General features: G+C 38.3%; 1 protein-coding gene across 2 annotated transcripts in view; it reads right to left on the bottom strand.

Annotated features, from left to right (window-relative positions):
• LOC139468277 (caskin-2-like) overlaps window positions 1–13,279 on the bottom strand; it is a 231,097-nt gene that overhangs the window by 173,644 nt on the left and 44,174 nt on the right. For both annotated transcript variants that reach the window (XM_071250143.1, XM_071250144.1), the window contains exon 2: window positions 5,100–5,151. In XM_071250143.1, the coding sequence (XP_071106244.1) occupies window positions 5,100–5,151 (52 nt within the window). The remainder of the gene's footprint in view (window positions 1–5,099; window positions 5,152–13,279) is intronic.

The following is a 13,279-nucleotide window of genomic DNA, read 5'->3' as shown; positions in this document are numbered from 1 at the left end:
GTCCATTCTTTACGCCCGGAAGAAATCTTCCATTGTCTAGCATGTGTGTGCACTGAACAAAGTTTATTCAGATGCAAAGAATCCTGAAATGTGTGATTTGAAAATAAGGTGATTTACGAGACACATTTGTGGAACAAGTTGCTCCAAGTTGTACCATGAGCGAACTGTATGCAAATCAATGTCAACGATGCAAGCTGAGTTTGTTCTCAAATATGTGGTTCACATGCTAAGTGTAAACACCAGTGCACTTCCTAGGTCTTTCCTTGTACAAAAATCCAAACAAACAACCACACAATGTTTGACCCACATTCACCGTTTCAGACGATCTTTAAGGGGAAGTTTCATTTTTAAGTTGCACAGAAAAAAAATCCAAAATATTAATGTCAAATACTCACATCATCAGACTTAAGAAATGAGTGAGTTAGGCCAGTTCAAATTTAATGTCGCATCAGCAAATAAGTGATTCTGGAATTAATAAACCATACCACAGGAATCCTTATCATAAAGTTTTAATATTCATTAATGTAACAGATTGATTATAAATCATATTGTATGGCATCATCAATGTGGGATATATAGAATATATATCAACACAAGTCGATAAATGTTTAAAACTCGGAGGCTTGCTGAGGAATCTTTAATATTTATTGATGAGTGTTGAAATAACTGATATCAAAAGACAGGAGGATAAGATTCTATTTATCATCCAACATCAATCCTCCAATTTTTTCAGTTTCTAAACTGTAATATCTTATGTATAAGTACAGTTCACCAGCTTCAGTGACAGAGAAATTAGCGATGTCATTTGATTGTGACTTCATGGTATCCAATGACTTTGCAACTGTCTTCAAAGTATTGTAATGCAATTTCATTGCAGCCATATCTCCTTTGAGATATAACCCAAGCAATATCCCTTGTGAAAACCAGTTTGGGATGATAAATGCTGTAATATAATATTTTTTTTGATACAACTCTACTATAAAAATTCAAACCCTACTGGAGATCAGATTTCCAGGTGGTTTACACTACCCTGGTCCCATAGCATTGAACACACATATACTACTCAAAAGAAGTTTAGGACCACCCACTTCTTTCAGATTACTGCAGTTAATCTGTCCTACCATGACAGATGTCCTTAACTTATTTTTCAGTAGTATAGGTGCAAAGTGATGTGAAGTGACACGTTCACAGCCTAAATCGATATCAGCTTTCGTAGCGGTATATATCTATGACATGTCCTCTCTTCTAGAGCATGATCCTTGTCCTCTGCCCGGGTGACATGTTCGTGGTTCTATTTGGCATGATCAGCATGGGAAATGTCAGGCTGGGAGAAATTAATCAACACATATATTCTCTCTGGAAGATCGCCAATAACTGCCCCGCACAAGTTGACAGCCATGAGTCAGCCACTCAGTGATTCAATAGTATACCAGAAGGAAAAGTTGTATTCATCTGACTAGCATCATCAACAATGGGAGGATGACTGGCGTGTGTAAACAGCGAGACAGGTATCGCAATTGACATTGAAATAGGAGTGAATACCAGCTATTAGCCGCGAAAGGAGTTGCACCTTTACGACAAGACTGTCCTTCGACATGAAGCAGACAATGACACACATTTCAGTAGAGCTGTCACAGGCTCCACGTAATCCGGACACAATAAGAGGAAATACTTAGCCATCGTAGGTCGGTCATGATCAAGTGGGATAGGAACGTCAATGCTCCTGGTTTCTGTGAATGAACAGATCTCTCTGACCTTGGCAGATATTGCTAAATGTGTAAAGAGGATTATAGGAGATATATCTTAGAGTCTGATTGTATTGTATCGGTTTTCACACAACCAATAACATAATCCTCCCTTGTGACACAAAGAGGCTCCAATATCATCCCCAACTTGGAAATCCTTATGAGTAAGAAATCTACATGAAATGTACATTGACAGGAACACGACACAGTCATGTAATAACCAACCTCAACAGCGAAAAAATTCCACATCTTCAAATGGCATAATACACTTTTTGAAGAAATAATCCAGGCTTTACACAACTACAAGAAAATATTTTGAAAAACAAAATATTCCACCAAACAAAGTAAACAACAACACACTTGGCAAGTCTTGACCTTGTTCAACCTTCCCAGTGAACACAATCACATATTTCTCGCCAACACCTACCTGGAAATATTCACTTTGTTGGGCCCACCTCGGTTCCTCATTGAAACGGTTTTAATCCTCCTCATGATAACAATGGTCAACCAGATCGAAAACTTTCAAACAAATTCTACCACTATTGATCACATATATAATCTGAACAAGCAGCAATGTAATGGAAAAAACCTTGTTGCTAAAGAAACATGATTAATAAATGAAATGCAAACATTTGCACCTGGAAAAACCCTTCAACACACGTGAACCTAAACCAAACTCCGTTCTCACCTTTTTGCCCAATTTGCCATTAATCCCAGGTAGATTACTATGTTCTGTTAGTCAGTGCATGAATCAAGTTATGTTTACAAATGGAAGCCTCCATTAGCCAATTAAAATGGCTCTACAATTTGTGAAAGTAGGCTCCGATGCTCTTATTATAACAAAATAATATCGAACATGATTTCCTTTTTTGAAAACATTGCATGCAGTGCAGTCACCAAGGATTTTACAACAGAAATAAAAAATAATTCTTTTTCAGAAACTGATTTTACAAGTTTTCACAATGCATTTTTAATTGGTTTCTCTATACCGTGAAATATGTCAAGACTTGTTAACAATACAAATACACATTATATTTGGATCCCTTATCAATGAAAAATCTATCTTGAAATCTGCCACTATTAATCACACTTCAAAACGTGTTCCATTGCAACTCAACTTCAACCGAAATCTTTTATACATGCTAACACAATCACTAATCAATTGCTTAACTGTCCGATGATAACAAAAAGTGTTTGATTCACATTCAAATCCATCTTTGAACGCATAGAGCATCGGTTACAAACATAACCCTCAGAAGCTGACACTAACTAGGCATGTATATCCAAACGTATCTGCCATAATAGGCATTTAAACCTGACATGCATGAAATTTACAATCGTTAATAGCAACTACACTGCCAATATCGTGCCTATCAAGCAGACAATATGAGATATGGATAAAGCAGATGGGGAGACCCACGAAGATATAAATTCAAGGGTTTGTTCTACTGGAGCTCATGCAGAGAATCAGTGGATTTTGACAGACTGTGGGAATTGCCCATTCCCTTGTAAACCAAAGATGCAGAAAATTGGACTGTCGATTACAAATAGATGGAGATGAGGACCTGTTTTGATTCAGTTGATTTTATGAATGACTGCCATGGATCCTTAGTTCCCAGCTGAGCTGCTTCAGACTAGATGTAGATATCAACTTTCATGTGACACTCCACAACCATGTCCTCCCCTCTTCTGTCACAAGACTTACCCCATGAATGAAACGTATACTTGGGGACACAATGACAAAAGGGTATGGGAGATGTTCCCTTTATTCTGTTTATCAATGAACATGAAGTATTTCATGTCAATGGATCCTACATACTTATATCAGTGGATGTGAGGCACTCGGTAACAATGGACTTGAAGCTAAAGCTAGACTTGACAAAATAGCCTGACGCTCCTTGTATAAGCTTAATTACTGGGAAGGGAAGGTGCATTACAGTCAAATCTATTTGGCTGGCTAGTTACAACACAAATGAGTTGAAATTCCACCCATCCAAGGGTCAGGCCTCCTTAAATGCATCAGCCTAAAGACTCAGACACCACTATCCATCTGGGAGCACTTCAAGTCAGCTTCTAAAGCAGAATTTGCCATAGCCTTGCATGATACGGTCAAAAACAGTACTATGATAGTGTAAATTATGATTGACATTGGTTTAGCTGACAACACTTTCTCTGTCTGAAAACTCCATCTGTGATCATCTTATACATTCTGGAAGAAGCTGATTGCCTGTCTAATGGAGGACAGATTGCCCAGTTAACAGTGACCACTTATTGGGCAGTCTAGACCAAGACTGCACCTACACAACGGTCAATCTTCCAATATTCTAAACCAGTCTCTGCAACAGCTTCATCCACTCAAGCTCCCATGTAACACCTTTTACTCCAATCTCTTTATTCAGACCTTGTAGGAAAAAACAATAACAATGAACTGGCCACAATCTGACCAACCATCTTAGATAGTAGCTAATATGTGACAGGCAGCCATTCTCAAACCATGTTAGAAAGTGGCTTTTTTCTAATATAATCCCAACCAGAGTCTCTAATCTGAAGAATGATGTGCTGCTGAGTTGCCACCTACTAATTATAAAAGTGGTAGTGCTCTAGGAAATGTCACTAGTCTCAGACATGCAGGCTTTTGTTAAATTTGAAACCTGTCAAACCATAAGTCTTGAGAGTAAAATTATCCATAGGACTTGTGAAAATTACTAAAATAAGAAACTTTCCTGTACACATCATGAGGTCTACAGTGACAAAAATTAGTTACTTTCTACTGCTGTACCATCATTTTTGTCTGTTGATCTTATTATCGCTCTGGTTTCTAACTCTTCGGTTGACGGGATGAGGTGACGAGACTTCTGTCTGTCCCTTGAGATGCACCAACAAATGCACTAAACGTGTTACACACTGAATGCAATGTCACACAATTACACTATCTTACCAAGAGAATTGACAAACCAAGTTTGGACAAATTGTGGCCATGATGACAAAGCATAATGGGAGCAAATTCAATGACACAATTACATTAGTTATCAAGAGAAACTCCAGATCTAATGAATATCCTGTGTAGAAAAAAATGAATTTGATATTGCGGACAGGTTTGATATTTCTTCAAAAGTGTCAAGAGCCTGTGTGTCCACATTTCCCCAGACATCATTTCATGGGCCTTGAATGCAGTGAATCAAGCTATATGAGGGCTGATATTGACATCACTTTGGCTGAAATGTACATCCAATTTTCCCTGCTGGACGGCTTCAAATACAAGCAATTTATCCCTATCTGGAGACAATTTGTCTGTTCAGAAAGCCTAGAGCTTCCTCTTTAGCAAGCTCATGAATAACCATGATGTTTACTCACCCATCGCCATCTTGGAAGTTTACGTTGAACTTTTTATTATTTCCAATAAGCTCTGAAAAAGAGAAAAAGAAAACTGTAAATAATTGATAGCTAATCAATTTGAAAATGAGTAATGCAATTAACAAGTGTCAGTTTCCATCAGAAAGAGAATACGTAATGAATGCAATCTGTTAACAAACTTTAAATGAATGACACCAGTCATACATTTGCTGAAATGTAAATTAAACATAAAACAATCACCAGAAAATCTCTAATTTTCAACATGTCAACCTAAGTATTTAATCAGTTGTTTGAGAAATGCAATCTTTGTTGTTAACATGGTAATGATGTTTGCACACTTTCATACCTTCCACAATTCCCAAAATGGCTATGTTATAAGGGTAATGCTATTTTTCAGGGCACTATGATTTGCAGAAGCCTGAGGTCTTCCAAACCGAGGGCTTCTGCAAAAGATTATACCCTGAAAATTAGCATTACCGTTAATATAGCTGAAATTAGTTAACAAATAAAAGAAACAGCAATATCGGTTTTGAAACATTTACTGCAATCAACACGAATGTCACTGACCCATTTTTACAAATATGGAAACATCATAGAACAAACCAGATGACGTCACTATTCAAAATGACGTCACCTAACGTGATAATGGCCTGTCGTCAAGCAATATGAGGTCATTATCAAGTTACAGTGGCCCACTCATTTTTGATAACATGCGGGCAGTTTGATGATAATTCAATCCTATTTAGCTTTAATTAAGAATAAATGACACTCTAACAAGTCTGAGGGAGCATGGGTGGCCAAGTTGTTGAAGGCGATGCAATTTGCTGTGCAGAGTTTCATTTCTTGGGCACGCCAGAAACCTCTGATTGTGGGTTCAAATCCAAATTCGCCCTGATTGCGTTTCTAGGTATGTCAGCACCATACCCGTGCTAGTGGGTTTCACCAAAGTGGTAAACGCCTAAGGCCTGCATCACTTCAGGCTTTCCTCCCACATTAAGATGACACAATATTGCTTGAGTACTATTCAAAACGGTGTTAAAGTCAACTCAAACTAATCATGATTCAGCAGTATAATGCCCAACTCTTAACAAATGTTACTGGTAAGAATTATGATGTAATAGTTGAAATGTGATTAAGAAACTTAACATGAAACCAGTGTTGGTGCTCGAACTTCAATTGGTCAATCCTAATCAATGTTTGATTGGTCCTCGTGCTGATGCAAAGATTGACTGCAAAGTAAGTGTCCATGTTGTGTCTAACAATTCAGGATTTTCAAAGGAGTATTCCTCAACATTCATTTAAGTGTTCTTCCAGTGTTGGGATGAGGGTCTGGTATATTTTTAAAAAAAATAATCTGATCCAGAAAATAGTGTGGAACATATAATTGTGTGTCAGTTTTCACAGAAAGAAAGACAATTGTTCACTTGATGAACTGAGAAACACGTGTTGGGTAGAGGTAAAATTCTTCTCCTTCAGGATGTTTCCTGGCTTTGTGTTCACTTCACAACTCTAACTGTCGCTAATCGGGCGTGTATCACGACATATCACGCACGCACGCACGCACGCACGCACGCACGCACTCACACACACGTGCATGGACATCGCTTTATAAGTGCAATAATCTTGGACGCGATGTTAATCCCCATTTCACCTCACCTCTTAAGTTACTCGCTAAGATGAAGCAGTGCAATCAAGAGTCATAGACTACAGGTCAAATCATTAAAAATAGAGCGTTATATATATCAAACAATAAGCAAATTAATACGCATTTTATAACAGTTGGCGTACTGTATGATGTAATAGCATGCAAATTTGGAAAATATTGTTACTTGCTCATACTTTCTTTATTACAGAGGTATTTCTATATTGTATGCTTACATTGCATTCATACAATAACATAAAATAAAGCACAACAGCCTCTTTCTCTTTATCAGTGAAAATAACAGACCTTGATCAAGCAATCATATTAGTTATAACTACATTAATAGTAATTTATTTATTTTTATTCCCACTTGGAAATTTTTAATGACATTTGGTGCAGACTTGGGCCGAAGATCCGCCTCTGATCAAGTGTTGATAAATCCCTGCTACAGTTCCTATATGTCTCCTCCTCTTCAGTCATTTCCCATTGGCATTACAACCCCTCTCAACACAGCCCTCTACCTTCATATGTTAAACTGTTGTTACCATCAAGCAACAGCGCTGATGCCACAACAACCCCTCAACAACAAAAACAGTGCAACATGAGGAAAACTGTCATTAAAAAATGCTTCCTTACGTAAACTGAATTTGTTAAATTTCCAAATCAATTACTCCATTTACATCGCCCCTCTCTCCAAGGTCCTCACAACCAAACAAATCAAATTGGGACAAATGTTTCCGATATTATCAAACCCTTAAATTATCTGCACAATAGTGGAAGAGTGCCTACGAGCGTCTGAGGCTGTAGTATAGCCAGCCAACTGGCCGGAAGGCTGGAAGACAGATCTGAGGCCATGTTTACAGGCATATTTGTGAAGGATTTCAGGGACAAGATGACTGTTTGTTTACAGTCCTTCACAAGACCCCTGATGGAAACCATGTTCTCGAATTCTCCATCCCTGTCAAAGAAAGATATGCTCTTTCAGGACTCTTGTACTGTTGGTTTTTGTAAATGGTGTCTGTTTACCGAAAGAAATCATATTCCTTTTCAAAAGCAAGCTTGTGTTTGCATTTTCATGCAGTTCTGAATTTTCGGTTCAGAAGAAATAATGTTTATGTCATCAATAAATTGAATTTGTACATAATTCCAAAGCAATGGGTTTTTTTTGTGTTTGCATTTAACATTCCAATTTGAGGCATGAGCAGAAGGGTTTTTACAGGCTGTTTATCGGTGATATTGTGTCCACACATCACAACAACCTGTCATCGTGGCAACCATGTTTGAAATGTATGGGATGGGGTGATGCTGCAGCCATGGGGGTTAATGCGTCGGCACATCAGGAGCCAGGGTGAGGCTTGGCGCTCGCTATGCAGAGGTCCATGAAATCATTATTCTCTAGGACACTGTATTAATACCTCGATTTTTAAAATTATTTCATTTCATAAAAGCCAAATGCTGATGGGATTCAACCTATCTAGACTTACCATTTTTTTCATCTAGACTTGCCAGGAAAACCAGTTAGGAAACATGCAGATATTCCACCATTTGTACAAGTTCTATGGTCTCAGAGCAATATACATATAATGTTCATCTTTGTATATACCCATATATCATTGTCATCACCAATAACAAAGCATACAGTTAAATTTATGTGAATATACATGTATTGTATTGTATTGTATTGTGACCTGTGAAGCTACGGCGTAGAGCAGGTCTTCAGCAACCCATGCTTGCAATAAAAGGCGACTATGCTTGTCCTAAGAGGCGACTAACGGGATCGGGTGGTTAGGCCCGCTGACTTGGTTGATGCATGCCATCGATCCCAATTGTGTGGATCGATGCTTATGATGTCAATCACTGGATTGTCTGGTCCAGACTCAATTATTTACAGACTGCCGTCATATAGCTGGAATACTGCTGAGTGCGGCGTTAAACAAAAAAACAACAAAAAATTGTATTGTATTGTATTGTATTGTATTGTATTGTATTGTATTGTATTGTATTGTATTGTACAATGTAAGGTCTGTTCTGGGAAACATCCTGTTAAGCTATGCTTGGGATACTGCTGAACTAGGAGTGAGTCACATGCTAGCCTGGAGGCCAAAGGCAAGTGAAAATTCATATGGACAACCTGTTCAATAGTCTCTGAAAATACATAATTTTGATAACCCCACTTTAATTGAAAAGGAGCCCCAGTGAGATGGCAGATTTGGAACCTGAAGAAAATCTAGACTTGCTTCCTTTAGGACTTCAGCATTACAGAAAGGGCTGGGCAAAAGGAAAAACAAAACGGATCAGGGACTGTGAGACAGACAACCTGTTCATATACAACCCCATGCCATGTAGTTCTCAAAAATAAGATTTTAACTTTCTGTAAAATCAAATCAAACACATCACGGAGGCTGACCATCGAATACATTTAGTTGCCTCTTATGTGAAGGATGCTACTGGGGACCAATTGGAAAGCCGAATGTTCTTGGGTTGCAGCAAACAACTGAGTCAACATCTGAGTCAACAAAGTTGAAAGGTATAATACAGTATGCAGAAATGTGCAACCCCTATGAAAACACATATGCTGGTTGAAAACACAGATTAAAATACACCCTTAAGATCTGCTGTTCTCATCAACTTAACACTTAATATTCAGAACATTTGGATAGATCAGTGTTGGAAAATAAGGATGAAAACCAAGTGCCTTGCCATATAAACCAAAACGGATTTCAGGAGTGCTCAGACTAAAAAATGTGCTAAAATCCTCACTGACCCCAAAAGTGTCTGCTTGTACTAGTCCAGCCACAGTTTAACATGGATACCTCACTTAGACACAGTATACGGACTCCGAGGCAACCAGTCCTTGTTTTTCCCATTAATGCCGAGTGTCAGGCAGGGTAAAAACAAGTACCATCTTTAACATCTTTCATATGAGGGGCGTAGGTATTAAACCACTGACCTTCTGCTCACTGGGCAGAAACACTACTAGTGACAATACCAGTGCTCGAAATTAACCATAAAAATCAAGGGATCCTTTTCATAACCCTAATATAAGAAGATATATGGGCCCCAGTAGTCTGTCTTAAAGACCCTGATACAAATATATATAAAATACAGCCAATGCAAGTCTATAATGTTTGGCAAGTCTAGATTACTGCAGTATCAGTCACTGGGCTCCCTTTTATTATATTTTTTTAATTAAGATAACTGAGCAACTGTAAGATATGTTCATTTCAGAGACTAGATGTTAGTCTAGGACCCCAGGCCAAGACACCCAGGACCCCCTCCTCCCTTGTTTCAGACACAGATGATCCATCACCTAAAATACTGTTGAAAGATTTGTAGATTTTATGGAGTTATTATAGCCAAACGATGGGATTTATGGATATAATAGAGGAATTATGTATGTCTTTATCAAGTTTACACAATTACAGTCAATTTCTCATTCAAAAGCGTGTGAAAGTTGTAGTTCGCAGTAACTTTATTTCAACAAGAACTTTTGGCCTGAGTGTTCGAGCTTCTGGCAACTGACCAGAATGTCTGGCTGAGACTGATATTAAATGGCGGCACAATTAAGCAGTAAGCTCATGAACATCCCATTGTTGCCAATCACTGTCACACGAGTAACAGTTTCAAAAACAGCTGATGCAATCAAGGCAACATTCTCATAACAGTGAGTTCAGGTAGCCATCGTTTCCAGCATGTTTTGTAATTAATGAACATGAGACTGAACAAGAGGATATGGACCACATCCTAACCATAACAAGACAACAAGATGGATCCATGTCAGCTTTCTAATTACATCAAATGAAGATGAATAATCCATAGGATAACTGAAGGGATAAACAGTTTTCACCAAACTAACTGGTACACAGAGCCAGTGTGGCCAGTGTCTAAACCCATCCAGACGTCTGTCTTATGGCCTTGCCAGTGAGTGAGTTGGGTTTAACGCCACTTTTAACATTATTCCAGTTATATCACGCCGTGTCAGCTTAATGTGGGAGGAAAGCCCGAAGTGATGCAGGTCTCAGACATTTACCACTTCGGTTAAACCCACGAGCACGGGTATGGTGCTGACAATCCTAGAAACATAATCAGGGTCAACCAGGATTCGAACCCACAATCATAGGTTTCTGGCGTGTCCAGGGGACGCAACAGCGAATTGCGGTGCCTTAGACGACTGTGCCACCCGTGCCCCCTTATGGCCTTGCCAATGTACACTGAGGTTGTTCCATTGCCAATGCTACTGTAACATTTAGTAGTTCTTCCTCAATCACTCAGCAAAGCGAGTGTGTATTGTTTCATGCCACAGTTTGAAATAGTCCAGCCATTTGAATGTGTTGGAACACCAAAAACGTGCTTCACTCCTTGTACATTGAACACAAGGTTTTGGCGTGACAAGCCAACACTTGGACCTATGAAAATCTCTCATGTTATCTTACTTCCACACAAACAGAGTGTCAGTATTAGAGTACATAATCTGCAGAGGTCACAAAGGTGCATCTTCCTCAATGTCATATCAAGTTGCTGAAGAAACAGTTTAAAAGGTTTCACTGCATATGTAATGGCAAAATGAGTGTTCACGTCACTCTGGAACCCCATAATCAGCCTTCCAAATCCATGCTAGTTTGTTAGCCCGAGACTAGTAAATTGTGTCAAGGGCAAGTTGGTTGGTTTGTTGTTTAACGCCGCACTCAGCAATATTCCAGCTTTATGACAGCAGTCTGTAAATTATTCGAGTCTGGACTAGCCAATCCAGTGATTAATATCATGAGCATCGATAACACAATTGGGTGCATCGATGACATGCATCAACAAAGTCAGCGAGCCTGACCACTCGATCCTGTAAGTCGCCTCTTAGGCATAGTCGTCTTCAAGGGCAAGTAATTATTTATTGATGCAGTCCTCCTTGACAAGGAACATTCGAGGGCATTAACGCTAAACCAGTTCTCAAAGTTTCAATTTTGCTACAAATTGGATCTGAATAAAAGTAAAAGAATACATAGTAAATATTTGTTGTGTCTCTTCAAGATGGACTAGCTACAGACTGTGAGGACTAGTGATAAAAGGCTTCTATTAGTCCTCTTGACTAGTCTTCAAAGGCTGATTATGGTGACTTGCTTGTTTCACCATGTCACTTCCAGGCTATTTCGCCTCAATGGTAACAGGTGCATGTGATTGTGCTTCAATCCACTGTCTCCCACAACCTAGCAGATGATAGCCAGACAGCTTGCATCATCTCAATCTATTCACACCGGCCATCTGCAAGCTGTCAACACAGCATCAGCCAAGCAGATCCACCTCTCACAGTATCCCGCTTCCATTATGCCAGTGTCACCTTTGACACCATTATGCCTTTGTCAAAAGTATTCATCTAATAATTTGAATCCTTCATTTCAAAAGCTGTGCATCTGAATATTATGGTTCAATGGAGTTCTATGACCAAATATAAACAATTGGTTCTCTGGTCACCCGTTTTGACAAATATTGAGCTGTCAAGTGGTCTTGTTTTTATGTTATTTTAATAAATCTGTTTACAAATCTTTCATGAGGAATGTTTCAATAATTTTATCCTTTATCCTCACCAGTATTTACAATAGAAAAGACACACAATATGAACCTTATTCATACTTACCATATTTTAATTTCTACATTGCAATCCAATCATTTGTTACTAATTTCACACACAAGTAATGAATGTTTAAGATAACACTCTTATCAAACATTCCTTAAATTCTTCCAAAATCCATACTGTTCAATAAACTTAAAATCTCTGACACTTGTGTCGATAGGGACGCTCATACCTTCACCTAAATACCACGCAATCGACAAGTGTTTGCATAACCAGCAATAAACATTGATAAACAAGGACAAAAACCCAGATGATTATGTCATCCACCAAGCGTCCCAACAATGTGGCAACATTACCTTCTTATTAAAAGTTGATCATTGGCAGAGTTCAATATTTTCTACCCACAGATGACAAGCTTGACTTTAGCGTCAACAAAGAACATTCCAAGGTTGTTACCTATCATGGATGAATTCCTGTGTATACTTTCCTGTGGACATTAATTAAATATTAGGATTGCAACAATCTGGAATGTGTCGAGTTTCAAACTTAATAGAGAATAATTGAGACTCGACTGGTTTTGAGTATCAAACCTTTGATTTTACTACAGTGAGGGAGTGAATATTTTTTAACGCAAAATCAGCAATATTGCATCTATTCATAACAAGCAACTTGCTACAGAAAATGAATATTTATATCAAATAGATAAATGTACTTAATGTGTTCACTTTGATGATTACTCTTATTTATTTAATGAAGTAAATTTCATAATTACTTCTTCACATTTGATCAAAATACTTTTATGTTACCAACTATTTCTAAACTAGCCATTCAAACTTATTAGTCTTGAAAGTGTCTTGTAATGAATGACATTCTTAATGAAAATGCTTGCCCCCATTAACGTCTCTAACAAGGCTTCAACTCTGCTTTCAGAAAAAAGACACTAATAATCACCCTGGGCCTCGAATGCAAAACTGA

Source organism: Haliotis cracherodii, unplaced genomic scaffold, assembly GCF_022045235.1.
Source record: "Haliotis cracherodii isolate W230 unplaced genomic scaffold, xgHalCrac1.p SCAF_2, whole genome shotgun sequence".
Taxonomy (NCBI): domain Eukaryota; kingdom Metazoa; phylum Mollusca; class Gastropoda; order Lepetellida; family Haliotidae; genus Haliotis; species Haliotis cracherodii.
The sequence above is the reverse complement of the archived record's forward strand: the minus strand, read 5'-3'. Positions and strand labels throughout refer to the sequence as shown.